This window comes from Bubalus kerabau, chromosome 18 (assembly GCF_029407905.1).
Source record: "Bubalus kerabau isolate K-KA32 ecotype Philippines breed swamp buffalo chromosome 18, PCC_UOA_SB_1v2, whole genome shotgun sequence".
Taxonomy (NCBI): Eukaryota; Metazoa; Chordata; class Mammalia; order Artiodactyla; family Bovidae; genus Bubalus; species Bubalus kerabau.
The window spans coordinates 35495012-35512832 of record NC_073641.1 but is presented as its reverse complement, the minus strand read 5'-3'; the positions used below and the strand labels follow the sequence as shown (position 1 = coordinate 35512832).

The 17821-nt window shown below is 40.3% G+C and overlaps 1 protein-coding gene across 4 annotated transcripts in view; it reads right to left on the bottom strand.

Moving 5' to 3' along the window:
- Positions 1–17565, bottom strand: part of PRKAA1 (protein kinase AMP-activated catalytic subunit alpha 1) — a 28629-nt gene extending 11064 nt beyond the window's left edge. Inside the window, exons 1-5 of one of the 4 annotated variants that reach the window (XM_055555311.1) lie at positions 17421–17553; positions 16078–16201; positions 6547–6688; positions 4783–4876; positions 615–759 (exon numbers count right to left, since the gene is read on the bottom strand). In XM_055555311.1, coding sequence (XP_055411286.1) covers positions 615–759; positions 4783–4842 — 205 coding nt within the window. In that variant the 5' untranslated portion in view covers positions 4843–4876; positions 6547–6688; positions 16078–16201; positions 17421–17553. Of the gene's footprint in view, positions 1–614; positions 760–4782; positions 4877–6546; positions 6689–16069; positions 16202–17420 lie in introns of those variants that run through there. The other 3 variants (XM_055555310.1, XM_055555312.1, XM_055555313.1) reach the window with 3 other exon arrangements.
- Between the last annotated feature and the right edge of the window lie 256 nt (positions 17566–17821).

Here is a 17821-nt window from a genome sequence, read left to right as displayed (position 1 = left end):
ACTATTTAGTGAATCTCTAAAATAGATCATATATACAAAACTGAAGAAAATAAAATTTATAAGCATCTCCTCTGATCTGAACTGAAACTAAGCAAGAGAAAGTTGCAGAGATTCATTTTTATCTTAGGTTTAATATCAATGGCAATTTATATAGGAAAACAAATTTATTACATTTTCCTCAAGCTGAAATTATGCTTTTCTATCATTTAAATACTTTACTTTCATTTTTTAAAAATAATTTTGTTCACATAGTTTGCCTTCTGGCTTTCAAAGTCCGAGTAACTTCATCCCAGTCTCTTTCCTCTTGCTCCATAGTTGATCAAAAGAACACATGGAAATAGGTTGCTAACTTCTCCTTCACAAATAATGGTCTTTTTTCAGATGATGTCGCTAATGCTGCCAATTTAAATTGTCTGCCTAATGTAATAAAAGTCAGTTTTAAAGACATAAAGCTATGAAAAGAGAATTCCTTATTTTTACTCCTTTTCATATGCTCCTAGACTAACAGTGAGGATATACTACTTTGGGATATTCAATTGATTATATTCAAGTTACCTGAAGAAACCTACTGATGTCTGTTAAATGAATATATGAAACCATAAAAATCTCCTTACCAAAATCAGCTATCTTTGCATTCATGTGTGCATCAAGCAGGACGTTTTCAGGTTTCAAATCTCTGTGGACCACCATATGCCTGTGACAGTAATCCACACCAGAAAGGATTTGTTGGAACAGTCGTCGACTTTCTTTTTCATCCAGCTAAGAAAAAGCAGAGAGGCAACTTAAAGGTGTATCTTTCAAAAGAAAGTAGTCTATCTATAATTCTCTAGCCTATAAAACTGTGAAAATGCAAGAACCTTCCCAATGAACCTCACTCATGAGATGCTTTTCAAATGGGGAGCTGGTACAGGCCGCACAAAACAGAAATGCTAGGAGGATCTTAGAACTCAAATTGGTAACTCAATTTTCTCATATTATCACTCTCATGACTATACTCTAATAGCTTGTTCTCATCTAAATATCATGTGCTATTGCGAATAATTTCAATTTTTACTTGAAACTAGGCATGTTTTCTCCTATAAATTACAAATACTTACTCTGATTCTTTAAAAAAATATTTTTTGAATACCTTCAATGTGCCATGCACTGTTTTAGACATTCGTGATATAGCAATGATAAAAAGAGGCCCTAATCTAGTTAAAGACAATAGACACATAAATAAAAAGAATAAGAGTGTTCTGGAGAAAAACAAAGCAGGACAAAGGCACAGAGAATTATGTTGGGGTGGGGAATACTGGTTTGAACCATATGAGAAAGCAACATTTAAGCATCGTTAATGAATTAGCAAGCAACCATGTTATCCTAGCTTCTGAAATAAAAGGTATTTTAATTAAAAAAAAAAAAGAAAAACCCTAATTCGTTTGTTTTATAAAATAGAGTGAAAGTGAAGGTTGCTCAGTGTCTGCCTCTTTGCGACCCCATGGACCATATACAGTCCCTGGAATTCTCCAGGCCAGAATAGTGGAGCGGGTAGCTGTTCCCTCTCTAGGACATCCTCCCAACCCAGGGATCAAACCCAGGTCTCCTGCATCGCAGGCAGATTCTTTACTAGCTGAGCCAGCAGGGAAGCCTTTATAAAATATAATAGCATTTATCTTTACTCCACTTACTGAAAAAATTATATCTTATGCTGTACTACATTTTTAAAAATATTTTTTAAAAACTTCTCTTTCCATTTATCCACATTTTCTTATTTTATGATTTTTTTTCCATAAGTGAAAACCATTACTTGGATATGCCTGCTCCCAAGAAGTCATATTTAATAAATAAGCTATTAATCCTCTAGGTAAAGGACACTAACATGCAGTTCTTTAACACAGGTCACAAATTAGCATTCTAAAACCAGGTTCCTATACCTTAAATGGTAATAGATAATCTGGAAGATGAACCAGTAAATTCTTTTGAAAGCAAAACCAAAACTATCAAAGAGATAAGAGATACCCTTCCTCAAGAGCAGGTAATAATGATTAGCAATCTAATTTACTTCTAGAAGAAATATAAGTTCATTTTCTAATACAACTCCATATATAAATATACTAAATGAAAAGAACAATGTGTTCTAAATGTGAAAGAGAAGAAAATTAACGGAGTAAACAAAATACAAGCAGTAAAATAACTAGGCTACAAAAATGAAAATTGTATTCAATACTATATTAATAAATACAGTACAAAGGATCAAGGAGGGGAAGTCTATAAAGAAAGACTAGAAAAGTGAAAGCATATTTCCATTTAAACATGATGGAACATCACTAAGATGACAGCATATAAAGACAAAAGAGCAAGAGAAGAGACGGCAATAATTGAGGGGAGTCACTAAGCAAGACGGTAGATGAACAGCGATAAAGATTTGGCTAACCATAGAAAGCTGAAACCTAAGCCTCTAGGGGTGGAACTCAATGATAAACTCATCTGCACACAGACTTCTTGAAGGGCTTAGATATTAGAAGTGTTGGGAATTTCTGATGGTATAAGTGAGAAATGGACTGAAAACAGGACAGCTGATTGAAGAAAGAAATTTTAAGCTCGCCACCCTTACTGGGGAATAAGAGCCATGATTTACTCTTTAGTAAGGAAAGCTGAGTGCTGAAGAATTGATGCTTTTGAACTGTGGTGTTGGAGAAGACTCTTGAGAGTCCCTGGGACTGCAAGGAGATCCAACCAGTCCATTCTAAAGGAGATCAGTCCTGGGTGTTCTTTGGAAGGACTGATGCTAAAGCTGAAACTCCAATACTTTGGCCACCTCATGCGAAGAGTTGACTCACTGGAAAAGACTCTGATGCTTGGAGGGATTGGGCACAGGAGGAGAAGGGGATGCCAGAGGATGATGTATGGCTGGATGGCATCACTGCCTCAATGGACATGAGTTTGAGTGAACTCAGGGAGTTGGTAATGGACAGGGAGGCCTGGAGTGCTGCAATTCATGGGGTCACAAAGAGTCGGACACGACTGAGCGACTGAACTGAACTCAACTGAACTGAAGGCTAAACCAGCCCTGCTCCTCAAGGACACTAGAGCAGGAATGAGGCACCACATGGAGAATATGGGGCTTAAATGAAAGTCAGCATAGGAATCAGTGAGCCTTCTGGACCTTTCCCCATTTAGCTCACAAAGCCCTGGCAGCTAAGCTCACACCCTCAAGGCAACTGGAAGATTTCTTCTGGAGCAACTATCTCAGCAAGGAAAAAATATTGTTTATTATTGACATTTGGTGTTCCCTAGTAAATGACAGGTCCCTACCCATTCAACCGATGGGAAGATCCATCAATTAATAAATTCCACCCTCCAGACCTTGGCATTTAGAATTTCACTCTCAAATATGAGTGGACAACCCACAATCACCAGATATCTAAGCAAGGGTCATGCACAAAAGACAAACACCAATAAAATGAACAGAAAAAAGCAGGGAACACAGAAGGTACAGAAGCAATGAAGGAAAGAAAAGAAAAAAAATTTTAAGGAAATTGGCATCCTCAAACAGATGTTTATTATCTCTGTGGAACAAAAAAATAGGCTATTTAAAGAAAGATGACTTCAGAAAACAAGAAATAAAAAATGACAGCTGGAATTTTAATATGCAATGGGTAAAATTGAGCACAGTTCCCATAATGTAAAGCAAAATGATCAGGACATGAAAAATGGAAAAGATAAGAAGGCAAGACACCAATTCAACTTGTGTCTTTTCCCATTTTTTAGGCAGAACATTGGTGCCAGGGATGGGGGCAGGGGGTTGGTGGAGGAAGCAGGGGGTGAAAAAGACAAGTGAAAGACTTGAAATTGAAATGAATCATGTTAAGAAATGGTAAAATCAAAATTAACTTGGTTAATGATTTTGATTTTGATGAAAGTGAACAGATATGCTACGCAGAACAAATGAATGAATGATATAAAGAACTTTAGATTGGGAGGGAAAACAATTGGCTTCTCAGTGCTTGATGAGGCTCCTCCAGAAGAGGTTTTTGCATACCACATACTCTGGGTATGAGAAAAAGTATGGTAGGGGCAATGTTCTGTTTTTGTATCTGTAACTTAAGATACTGTTCAAAATGTCTTCTAAAGTTCCTTCCAACTCTAAATTCTTTAAGTCTAATTCCTACCTCCTTAATGGAGCCTGTTTTTACTACTCCAGGTACATTAGATTTCTGAAACCAAAAATGAATGCAATTTAAATGTGGCTAGGGGTTGACTATTGGAGAAGGAAATGGGAACCCACTCCAGTGTTCTTGCCTGGAGAATCCCAGGGACAGAGGAGCCTGGTGGGCTGCCGTCTCTGGGGTTGCACAGAGTCGGACACAACTGAAGCGACTTAGCAGCAGCAGCAGGGGTTGACTAGCAAGGCCCAGATTTCTAAGTATTAAATAATATGTTTTTTAAGGATTAAATACATACTTTAAGATATATATTACAAGTATTCATATTCCCCAGAAGCTAAGTCTGAAGATCCTGAGTTCTAGGGTCTCAATCTAATCCTATTACTGATAAATCAAGTGACCTTGAGCAAAAAAAAAAATCTGTCTCAGTTTCCATATATGTGTAAGTAGGCTAAGGATATAACCTTTAAGATCCTTCCTAGCTCTAACAAGTCTATGATTCTAGGCAAATATGTGACTAAGGGGACTGGTTATTAAATAGAACTCTTAACAGAATTGCTTTCTAATATTCTGATGCTCATAAAGGATAAGGGGAGTTACAAAATATATACAGGATTAAATCAGAACTGCTTACCCTTCCATTTTTACAGATATAATCAAATAGCTCTCCTCCTGAGACATATTCCATCACCATGAAAATATCAGATGGTGTACTGATGACCTGGTACCTGGTGAGAGAAAACATTATCTACCAGTATTAAAACATGTATATTCATTCACTCAATAAATATCTACTAAGTGTCTATAATACACCAGGCACTGTGCTAGAAGCTGGGAAAACTGCAGTGAACAAAACAGATTCTCTGCTCTCACGGAGTTTATTTTCCAGGAGCCAGGAAACAGACACTAAATAAAAAAGCAATATCTCAGGTGGTAGAACATGTTATGAAGAGAAATAAAGCAAACTAAGGGAAGGAAATCTTTCATACAGGGTGTTCAAGGAAGGCCTCTCTGATAAAGTAACATGTAACAGAGCCTAATGCAAATCAGGGAACAAACTATGCCATTACCAAGAAGGTGAACCAAGCAGAGGGAAGAGCAAGTGCAAAGGCCCGCAGGGGGAAGCCTGCCTGGCATGGCTGAGCAATAGTAGGAAGGCTAGAGCTGAGTAAGCTGGGAGAGAGAAGACAGGATGTGGGGTCAAAGAGGCAACTGGTACCAGAGGACACAGAACCTTACAAAGCCATGATGAGGCTGTGGCTTTTATTCTCTGGCAGAGAGACAGCTAATGAAGGTTTTAAGCAAAGCAGTCAAGTGGCCTGGCCGGTTAGAAGGGTAATAACTTTGGCTGACGGTGGCAATGTGAAGAACTGACTGGGCAGTAGGGTAGAAGCAGGTGGCTACTGCAGTAGTCCATGAGAGAAATGAAGGGGCCCACACCGGGTTGATGACAGTGAAGGAACTGGAATCAGATCCTAGATATACTTTTGCAGGAAGAGATGGAATGGAGGTTGGGAAGTGAGAGAAATAGTAAAGTTAAGGATAGTTCCTAAGTTTCTGCCCTCAGAAACCAGATTATCACCTGAGATGGTAAAAACTGTGGAAGATGTAAGAGGGTAATAAAGAGTTCAGGTTTACCCATACCGAGTTTCACGTGCCTCGTGGACACCCAAATGGAGATGTAAAATATAGCAGGAATAGGAGTCTGAAATCCAGGGAATGGGTTTCAAAGCAGGAGATGTATACTTAAGGGCTGTCGGCACAAAGATGGTATTTAAAACTATGGTACTTCAACAGATTAGAAGAGGTGAGAGTGAAACAAATTTTGAGTCAGCCAGTTCAATACAAAAGCCTACACGGTTTTAATTTATAGTCTGCATAATAAAGCCGAGCAGTAAATAAGTTATCTGTAGACCCTACAACTGGCAACTGTAAAACAACAGTAGTACTACTGCCTTTTGAAATCTGGATTTCTAAAATTCTATTTATTATTTGTTTTATCAGATAGAACCAGTGTAGGGGAGTGAGGGACAATTTCTACTGTGTTGTCTCTAGTGAGGCTAACTGATATCACATGGAAATTTGGAGGTCAGGAGTTTTTGTTTTGTGAATCATTGTTGGTTCTATAGCATTAGGGGGGCACTGAAAGTCATCTATCAAAAGGGCATCAGCTCAGAAAGTAAGAAATATAACAGCTGATAAACACAAGGACAAAATGTGGACTCAGGCGTAAGTGACCATGAATGGGGTTAGATAAATACATGAATAGGAAGAACTTCTAAAACTCTCAGGAATAAACTGAAGAAATATCACTCATTTTTCTCACTTGTCAGATTAAGTAGGTTAACAAAAATGATGGAAAAATGATATGACTATATTTAATATAATCAGATCTTACAGTTTAATTATATGAGGATGCCTGAAAAGCTTGAGGTTCTGAATTTCTCTGCGGATTTTTCCTACTACATCAAGGCTTCGAATCTTCTGCCGATTCAGTATCTTCACAGCAACTTTATGCCCAGTCAATTCATGTTTGCCAACTGTAGGAGAAATAATTTTAATAAATTAGTGCCAGGTTTGGTTAATAACATATTTAGAACTATTCTAAGAGTAGAAATCTTAGCATTCTCCAAAAATACTTAAGCAAGTCCAAGTTCCTTCCAATTCTGCCTGATTTACCCCTGAGTGTTTAAGAGTGATTAAGTATGGGCTTCCCTTGTGGCTCAGATAGTAAAGAATCTGCCCACAATGTAGGAGACTCAGGCTCAATCCCTGGGTTGGGAAGATCCCCTGGAGAAGGGAATGGCTACCCACTCCAGAATTCTTGCCTGGAGAAGTCCATAGTCAGAGGAGTTTGGCAGATTAGAGTCCATGGGGTTGCAAAGAGTCAGACATGACTGAATAACTAATACTTTCACTTTCAAGTGGGAAGACACATAAGAAACTACTGTGGTTTTTTCCAGAAAGGAAAGTTGGAGGGCCAAGGCAGAGAGAAAGAAAGCAACTTCTTTATTGTTCTCTATCTTTTTATACTTTTAAATTCTCTTAATTTACTTTGCACTTTTTAATCTGTCACACATACAAACTGGGCTTTTCTCTTTCAGTGTGCAGTTCTATGGATTGTAACACGTGGAAATTGGTGTCATCGCTGTTATAATCAGATACAGGACAGTTTCCTCATTCCAAAAACCTCCCTCATGTTAGACACACTTTCTCTATAAACCCTTGAACCTTTTAAATTTTGGTTCATGAGCATGTAGTTTCTATTTTTAAAAATAAGAAAAAAATTTAAGCAATTGCCTTTCAATTTTGAATATTATACCCAGATAATCAATGGTTATAACAGAATTTAGACATTTTTTAATAGTGGCAAAGTCTTTTCTAAGGGTCCAGTGGAGAATTTATATTCCAACAAAATCAAGAAGTAAGCCAAGATGGTATTCAGTTAAGAAGGGGTCCAATATAGGAGAAAAAGATGACTCCCAGTAAGTTAATGAAGCAAAGTCTGAAGCAACAGCCATGTGGAAAGCTCTCTAGTTACTAAACTTTGACTTGAACAAGTTAAATTATTTCAACTTTGTAGTCAAAATAACAATACCGCATACCCCATAGGGTGACATGAAGTAGGGCTTGTAAAGCACTTTCCATCATGCCCAGCACAGTAATTTCTTCATGAAAAAACGATGACTATTACTATTTAAGGTTATTTTCCATTGCTCCCAAATGTCTCCCCCGTTCCTAGCTAACCAGTCCTAAAGTTTCTGATTAACCCTGTATAGCCAATTTTATCTCCGCTTTTTGATTTGTCCCTTTTATAGTTAGATTCAGTACAATGCCTTTTTCCAGGTCCACAATAAGTACTAAACAATAGCTTCCCTGGTGGCTGAGACATCTGCCTGCAATGCAGGAGACCTGGGGTTCGATCCCTGGGTGGGATCAGGAAGATCCCCTGGAGAAGGGAATCGCTCCCCACCCTAGTATTCTTGACTGGAGAATTCCATGGACAGAGGAGCCTGGCAGGCTACAGTCCAAGGGGTCACAGAGTCAGACACAATTGAGCAACTAACACTATCATTTGTTTTTCAAATAGCTGTAATTTCTATGCACCTGGCTTCTATCCCCATAAGCTTCAATCTCACTAACCTGCTCCATCCCCCCTCCCGTCAACACCAGAGATTCCTAGCTTCCAAAGTTCAACCCATTTCCTGACTTTGGTTAATTTTCAACATGATATTGCTAGATGTATATACGCATAGTAAGATTTCACCTACTACCCAAAAACTATAGAAACACTTATTCAGTCACAGAAGAGCACAGAGGTAAAAATAGGTTTATCTGACTTAATTTGAAATCATATTTTTTAAGTGATTACGATTTTAAAAAAATATAAATCTAGTTGATTTATAATACATAACATAATTAAGTATACAACTCAGTAGTTAATATTCATGACATACCCACGTTATACCCAAACATACTGCCTCTAACTCTCCCAAGCCTGGAAGACTAGCACTATTAGCAACACTTTACAAGTAACTGAGGTACAGGAAGATGAAATAACCAAGATGAAATAACTTGCCCAAAGTTACATAGCTAGTGACTGACAAAACAAAAATAGGAACCCATGTCTGTCTCAAAAACTTGTCCTTTTTCCAAAAATGGTATGTGAAATGTGATTATTTTTTAAAAGATGATCTTCAAAAGAATATTACATATATAATAATACTAAATAAATATCCTTTTAATAAAAGATATAGAAGTTGAACATGTAAGAGGAACCCTTGATTCATAGTCTTATAATTTTGAAAAGAATAACAGACTGAATTCTCCAAACTAATAAGACTTACTCTAAAACTTCATTCATTTATTTAAGAAATAGTTATTGAGTACCTGCACCCACTATGTGCCAGGCACTTGCTACTATGACCTTTCTCCTGTATGAGAAAATAAATCCACTCTAATAGGCTTCGCAGGTGGCTCAGAGGTAAAAAAAAAAAAAAATCTGTCTGTTAATGCAGGAGACGCAAGTTCAATCCCTGGGTTGGGAAGATCCCCTCAAGTAGAAAACTGGCAATCCACTCCAGTATTCTTGCCTGGAAAATTCCTTGGACAGAGGAGGCTGACAGGATACAGTTCATGGGGTCACAAAGAATTGGACACCACTAAGGAAAATCCCATGGACGGAGGACCTGGTGGGCTGCAGTCCATGGGGTCACTAAGAGTTGGACACAACTGAGCGACTTCACTTTGACTTTTCACTTTCGTGCATTGGAAAAGGAAATGGCAACCCACTCCAGTGTTCTTGCCTAGAGAATCCCAGGGATGGGGGAGCCTGGTGGGCTGCTGTCTCTGGGATCGCACGGGGTTCAGGTCGGACACAACTGAAGCGACTTAGTGGCAGCAGCAGAGCAACTAAGAATACATGCACATGCAGTAAAAACCTGCTTATCAATTTTAATGTTTTATAACAAGAGACCAAAAAAGATATTTTATTCATTCTATTAAATCTGTTTAAAAGTTACTCAAAAATCTACAACTGATCCTTGAACAACTCGGGTTTGAACTGCAAGAGTCCACTAATACTAGAATTTTTTTCAGCAGATAAACATTTAGCCCCCTTATCCCTAGATGTAGAACCTGAGGGTATGGAGGGCCCACTATACTATGTCACTTAATAAAAAGGACTTGAACATCTGGGCCTTTTGGGATCCTCGGGGGCTCCTAGAAACAACCCCTCAGGTATTCTGAGGGGTGACTGCATCATAAGACAGAAATGAAGAGCATAAAACTAAGCACATAGGGAATTCCCCAGCGATCCAGCTGTTAGGACTCAGGGCTTTCACTGCTGGGCCTGGGTTTGATCCCTGGTCAGGGAATTAAGATCCTGCGAGCAATGCACTGCAGCCAAATAAATAAATAAAAGCACATAAAATATAATGCAAGTGTACTGGGTTAAAGAGTGTCCCCTCTTCCCCACAAATTCACATCTACCATCACCACAGAATGGGATCTTATTTGAAACCAGGGTTTTGGGGGGTATAGTTAGTTAAGGATCTCAGGATAAAATCATCCTAGATTTAGGGTGGGCTCTATATCTAATGACTGGTGTCCTTATAAGAAAAGGAGAGAACACAGGCACGCACACACAGAGGTGACCACGTGAAGACAGGCAGAGACTGGAGTTTTGCTTCTACGTGCCAAGGAACACCAGGAGTCACCAGAGGCTGGAAGAGGAAGAAAGCTTCTCCCCTAAAGCCTTCAGAGGGAGTGCGCCTCTACTAAACCCTTGCTTTCAGGACTTCTGGCCTCCAGAACTCCAAAATAACTTGTTTTAAGTCACCCAGCTTTGTGGTACTGTTACCACAGCCCTAAGAAACTGACAGGTTTAGGACGTGTGCTCTGTTGTGTTTAGTTGCTCAGTCATGCCCGACTCTTTGCAACCCCACGGACTGTAGCCCACCAGGCTCCTCTCTCCATGGGGATTCTCTAGGCAAGAAATGGAGTGGGTTGCCATTTCCTCCTCTAAGGGATCTTCTCAACCCAGGGATCAAACCCGCATTCCCTGAGTCTCTTGCATTTCAGGCAGATTCTCTACCACAAGCCACATGGGAATCCCTAGGTTTATGATAGTCACATCAAAATCAACAAGTTAACAAAAGTAATCTTTTTTGAAAACAGATTTTTCTGAACTGCACTACATGTGTCCAAGCATTCTTAAATGGAACACATGATGACAGGGAACCACAGGGACATCATGGGAGTTACTTCTCTAGATAGCACTTCTTACTTCCAGGCTATTATGTGCCAGATCCTAGGGTTTTCTACTTTTTGAAGTTGTGTTTCATCCTTCACGGTCTATCAGGAGTCAATTCACAGCCTCTTCTCCAATGTTCTAATTTCAGGAATTCTAATTTTCAATGGGCTAGAAAAATCATAAAGCTAAAATTATTAGAATAAATTTTCTGAAGTATGCTTTACAAAACACTAGGACTGGAGACTCTTCATGGGAAAAGATTTCAAAATCAAGTGGTCTCGGAAAGGATGTCTCCTCTCCTTTTTAGAAACTTATTATGCATATTAACACAGTAACACTGATAGAGCCCTACTGGAAAGAAACCCATCAAGTGTTTAATCTGGTATTTCCCAGTCTTAACTGGATACAGGTTTTTTCCTCCAAGGTTTGAAAACAATGTCCCAACACTGAGAAAGAGAAGAATGAAAAAGTTGGCTTAAAGTTCAACATTCAGAAAACTAAGATCGTGGCATCTGGTCCCATCAGATCAGATCAGATCAGATCAGTCGCTCAGTCGTGTCCGACTCTTTGCGACCACATGAATTGCAGCACGCCAGGCCTCCCTGTCCATCACCAACTCCTGGAGTTCACTGAGACTCAAGTCCATCGAGTCAGTGATGCCATCCAGCCATCTCATCTGGTCCCATCACTACATGGCAAATAAATGGGGAAATAGTGGAAACAGCAGCTGCAAAATCACTGCAGATGGTGACTGCAGCCATGAAATAAAAAGGCACTTAATCCTTAGAAGGAAAGTTATGACCAACCTAGACAGCATAAAAAAAGCAGAGACATTACTTTGTCAACAAAGGTCCATCTAGTCAAGGCTATGATTTTTCCAGTAGTCATGTATGGATGCGAGAGTTGGACTGTAAAGAAAGCTGAGTGCCGAAGAACTGATGCTTTTGAACTGTGGTGTTAGAGAAGACTCTTGAGAGTCCCTTGGACTGCAAGGATATCCAACCAGTCCATCTTAAAGGAGATCAGTCCTGGGTGTTCATTGGAAGGACAGATGCTGAAGCTGAAACTCCAATACTTTGGCCATCTGATGTGAAGAGCTCACACATTGGAAAAGACCCTGATGCTGGGAAAGATTGAGGGCAGGAGGAGAAGGGGACAACAGAGGATAAGATGGTTGGATGGCATCACCGACTCATGGACTTGAGTTTGGGTGAACTCTGGGAGTTGGTGATCGACAGGGAGGCCTGACATGCTGCAGTCCATGGGGTCACAAATAGTCGGATACGACTAAGTGACTGAACTGAACTTGAACACTGAGGACTCCAAATGTTTTCTTTTTAAGAGAAGGCAGTATCTCCTATTATTTTTTTCCCTTTTTCTTCCCAGCAAAATCTCGCTAATTTTCCAGCCATCATATGATTAATATGTTATGCTTTCCTTACTTATAGGAACAACGATATCTGCCTTGAACCCACTGCCAACATAGTTCAATATTAGAATTTCAGTAGCATAATACTTTTGAAAATATAGTTATTTTATTATAGCTTAGGAAACACAAGATCACATTTGAGCCTCACTGCAGATGGTGACTGCAGCCATGAAATAAAAAGGCACTTAATCCTTAGAAGGAAAGTTATGACCAACCTAGACAACATAAAAAAAGCAGAGATATTACTTTGTCAACAAAGGTCCATCTAGTCAAGGCTGTGGGTTTTCACAATAAACCTATGATCCAGGTAATATGAGGCTCTGAGAGATTAACTCATTGAAATAAAGTTATTAAGTGATCAAGGCAGAACAGGTCTTCTAGTTGGAAGAATTCCAAGTCTGGGACCTATCCACTGTACAGCACCATCAGTGTGCACTGTGAAGGGAAAGAAGCCTTGACAACAATATCAAAATCTGAACTGTTTCCTCAAAACTAAGCTAAAGATTCTCCAGTGACTAAACTCAGTTGCAGCCAAATTAACTGCTGCTCCATAAGTCAATCAGTACAGTACATGGACTTTGTCAAGGATATATGCACTTCTGAAATATTTCTCCCTTGGTCCAAAGCTTAAAACTTTACTCTTCAGACGTCACTGTTTTACAGTAATAGCAAGATGTGGCTTTTGGGTGAAATGGAAGACAGGTATTTCTGCCATGGAAGACCTGAGTCACTCACAGCAAAGGTTACCACAATTCACACTATCTCCCTCACAACAACAGCAACAGATGAGTCAACTAAACATTAGCTAACAACCTGTTACTGCTTTCTAAAAGGAACTTTGTCTAACTGTAGAACTCTGTAAACATGCTCTTCTAATCAGATATGTAATCCTCAAGTAAAGTAAGATCATACGTTGAAAGAGAGAATTTTAAACACTGATAAAGAGTTGCCACAAAGATAGAAATGTCTACTAAAGATATTCTAATCACCCAACCATTTCATTTTCACTCTAAAATTGAAAAACAAAAAAAAAAACCCCTCACTGCTAAAAGTATCAGTGAAATAACTGAATTCTGGCTGGAGAGGGATGAATTTTAAAACTATAGGTGGAAATTTGAGAAAGGTACCTTTTCTTAACAAAACATTTCAGGCATCCCAAAAGGCAAAGCAAACACCCATGTTCCACCCAATAGCCACTTAAGCAATAAACATTAAAGATGCAACTGAAGCCCAGTCTGACTCCTCCCAGATTCCTTCCTCCTTTCCTTCTCCCTAGAGGTTACCATTATCTTGAATGTGGTTTGTTTTTCCCACATATATGATGATATAGTAACAATTTTTTCATATGTTTATTTTCACAAACAATTTATATATTCTTTTGAATTCATAATGAATTCATGCAGATTCAAAAATATAAAAAGATATACAGTGACATGTCCTCCTACAACCTAGTTCCCCTCCCCTGAACATGTGTAATGTTGTTTCTACTGAAACACAGTTTCATGTGTGTCTTTAAAGAAACACTGTATACAGATGCACATGGTTACACTCAGATACTTTAATTTGCCCCTGCTCTTTATACACAAATGGCAGGTATGCTATACACTTTGTTGATTATCTTTATTTTTTTTCTCTCTTAAAAATACACCTTGGAAATTGTTCCCTATATTATATGAAGTCTTCCTTTTTTTTTTTTTTTTTTCTTAATGTTTCCAAGGTATATACCACTGTATGGGTAAACCATAATTTAACTATTGTCCTGCTAGCAAGGTTACTTCCAGTCTTTTGTACTGACAAACAATATGGCAATGAATAACTCATTATTCCATATACCTACAGGATAAATTCCTAGAAGCTGAATTGCTGGGTTAGTTTTAGAAATACTGTCATATTCTGTAGAGGTGGTACCGATTTGTACTCCTGTCAGCAATGTATGAGTCTTTTTTCATGTTTTTAAATTTTATATGAATAACATGACTGGACATATTCTTCAACTTCTTCTGTTTTTGTGGCCTAACCTTATATACTTGAGATTCACCCATACTGGTATATATAGCTCTAATTCATATCTAGACTTTTTTACTTAAAAGTTTTTAAATAACTTTTTTTTTTAATAACTTCAAAGAGAAGTCACCTATTTACCTAAACTTTCAGTTTCATGTATAAAATACTCATCAACTTAATAAACAGATTATATGTATAAAAACTCATTTGGGAAAGATTACCCATCCTACTGAAGAAGTATCTTCTCTTAGAAAATGAGCAAAAACTTCCACTTATATTTACTGCAATAATAACTCTATTCATCCATGCTTTTATAAATGTTCTTCCTGGGAGGAAAGGGGAGTAGACCCACAAGGGAGTGGAGACCAACCCCTCGACAATCAAGGGGGTGGAAAAAAGGTATCTTGGAAACAATAATTCAAGCATAATTCCAAACTAACCCTAGTTGTCTAAAGTTTCCCCTCAAAATGTTCCCATTAAGTTACCAAAGGATTTTTTAAACCTTAACAAGAAACAAAATAATGCCTATGAATCTGCAGTCCTCCCCATCCCCTCAATAAGTTTCCTATAAGAATATCATATTGGGAATGATATGATATCACATCTTTTATTAGACTCTCTTTCTATGTTAAATTTACCAGTGTGTATGACTAAAAAGCTCTATCTCCTCCAAACTGCCTCCTTTGAAATATGTGGCTAATCATATAATTTGTAAGAATTCCGGTCAAATTCTTGGCTACCGTAAGTTAACATGTCATCACTATAGTGGTTATTTATGCATGTTCACCAAGCATCTAGGTCCCCCTTTCTCTCTTCCAAAAAAAAACCCCGTTTCTGTGCAGGTGTCTACCCTATCTCCCCATACTAGTCAAGTACTTCAGAAGATGCCCTCCCACCCATACGTCGGAGAGGGGGCGCTCTTCCTTCAAGGGTAATGCCATCTGCCCTATAGGAACACAAGCCTAAACCAATTAGCACATAATAATCCTGGCCAGACGGACTGACTGAGCCAGTAAGACTCTTGAGGGCGATGCTGGGGCTTCCTCGCCCTGGACACAACCACAGAAAAGATGTTCTTGGCTGGGCTGTGTTGAATTTTCTATTATTTGGGGGCAGGAAGCATTTCAACTGTTTTAACAACTTTAAAAAGGCTGTGATTGAAGACTTTGACCACCATCAGTTAATGTATTTATGAACAAAGGAACCCGATCCATGAAACCTATGATCCTCTGACTAACACTGGCCTTTCTATATTTGGAGAGATGGTTGACTCTGACAGCGTGTGTTATTTCAAGAGAGGCAGGTGTGGGGAGTGAAGGTTAAGGAATAGCAGTCACTGGAGGGATTCATGTCACTACCACATCACAGATCAAACCCAGGAAATGAGGAATATCCTCTGGCTTTCCTATCTACCATCTACCTTGCCAAAAGCCACCTAGCACATAAGAACGTGAGACCTGACTCTACTCAGGTCTGAATTAGGAGAACAATGAGCACGCTAATCCAAGCAGAACCCTGGGTGGAGTGAAGGCAACAAAGCTGTCATTACTATTTGGGGGGCAATAGTGAGTACTTCAGTATTTACAAACTGAAAGCAGTCTGTAATGGCTAACAAGTAAAGAAACAACATCGTCAAAAATAAGTAACTTCAAAAGCACAGAAACATCTTACTGGCCCCCAAAACAAACCCACCCTAATAGCTGTAATTACCCTATTCTGGCATTTGCTTCTTACTTTCTTACATTGTTGGCCTTGCTGATTTTCTTAAGAAGGTTTAGGCAGTTGCTTCCCTGTGGGCTATACAGCAATTTTCCAGTTCTATGACTCAGGAAGAGCAAGAGAAGAAAGGGCTCTCCTCTTCCATCCCTAGATAAAATCAGAAAATGTTTATTTAGCTCCGATAGAGCAAGGCTCGGTTAGTTAATTCACTGTACAGACTTTCACAAACTATTTTCTCTTTCAAATATTTACCAAGAGCTTATTATATGCAAGTCACAGGCTATTCTTTATTCAAAGCCAATGAATAATAATTTTTATCAGTTCCATACTTCCTTCCTCTACATTCCTAATAGCAGAGTCAACTATTTCAAAGAAAAAATATTTATGCCTCACAAAATTTGCAATTAAACTCTTTGTGCCAGAACTGGTGACTTGAAGGGCAAGTTTGTTATTTCCAGAATACAGTACTGAAACACAAGAAAAAGCGATTCCACTTTTCTTCAAAAAAGAAAAAAAAAAAAAAAAATTCAGATGAACATTAAACTACTCATTAAAATATAAATATCTTGTGAAAATAAACGGAAGCGAATTGCATCAATGAATAAACACTATCCGGAGGAAAAATCTGCCTACCGGGTTTGGTAATTAAGAAACACTGAGGACACCGGGTGTGCATTCAGACCATAAACCATAGATCGCAAATACATATAGGACCAATTTATAATCATTAACCGCTGCGAAAAAAAGAATCAGTGATTCTTTCCGACGAGACGGCCTTTTTTTTTTTTTTTTTTTTAATAAATTCTGTGAACTACCTCCAAAGCAACCTTACTTCGGGGGCGTACACATTTCACACCTGTCAGCCAGCTAGGGCAGGTAAGCCAACAGTCTCCTGAAGAGGACAGAAATACGGACAGTGCCGAGGACGGCCAGGGAGGCGATGGGCTGGCCCTGATCCGAGGAACCACAGCCGGGTCGAATAGGAGGCCGCCTCTCCCGGGTTCCCCGCCGAGACCCCAGCGCCCGGACCCAGCAAAGGGAGCACTCAGCGCTGCCCGCGACTGTCGGGCCTGGGAAAGTTAGCACCTCCGCATCCCCGCCCCTCTCACGTACAAGCCCCTCCAGCCGCCGCACCGTCGCCATGGCGACCAGTCCGCACCTCACCCCCACCCGCCGCGGACAGCGGGCGGGGGGCTGCGCCGCAGTCCCGCGGCGGCCTCGGGTTCTGCTCGCGCCGGAGCAGGACAGGGGCTGCGGAGCCCGGGAGACCAGGAACGCAAGGGGCGGGGGAGGATGAAGAGGTGCGAAAGGCGGAAATCTCCTGGATCCTGGGCGGGGGGCCGAGCCTTGCCCCGGGGGTCCTCACCCTTCACTTTGCCGAAGGTCCCGACCCCCAGCGTATCCCCCAGGATGTAGTGACCGATCTTCACCCGTCCGTCGTGTTTCTGCTTCTCGGCTGTCGCCATCTTTCTCCAGGAACTGAGTCTGCGCATGGCGCCGCGGGAGGGGGCGGAGGGGGCGGGCAGGGCCGCGCCGGGGGCGGGCGGGGAGGGGGTGGGGACGCGGGAGGGGAGCCGCGCCGCCGAGCCGCCGCCCTGCACCGCCCGCCGGGTCCCAGCCGCCGGCCGTCGGGCGCAGACGCTCCCCCTGGCGGGACTGGCGGGGGTCGCTGGGAGGGCCACCGGTACCCCTTCTCCTCGCTCTGCCTCCGCGTGGCCAGGGGCGCCCGCCCACCTGCGCGCGGGAGGGGGTTTCCTGGATTGCCGA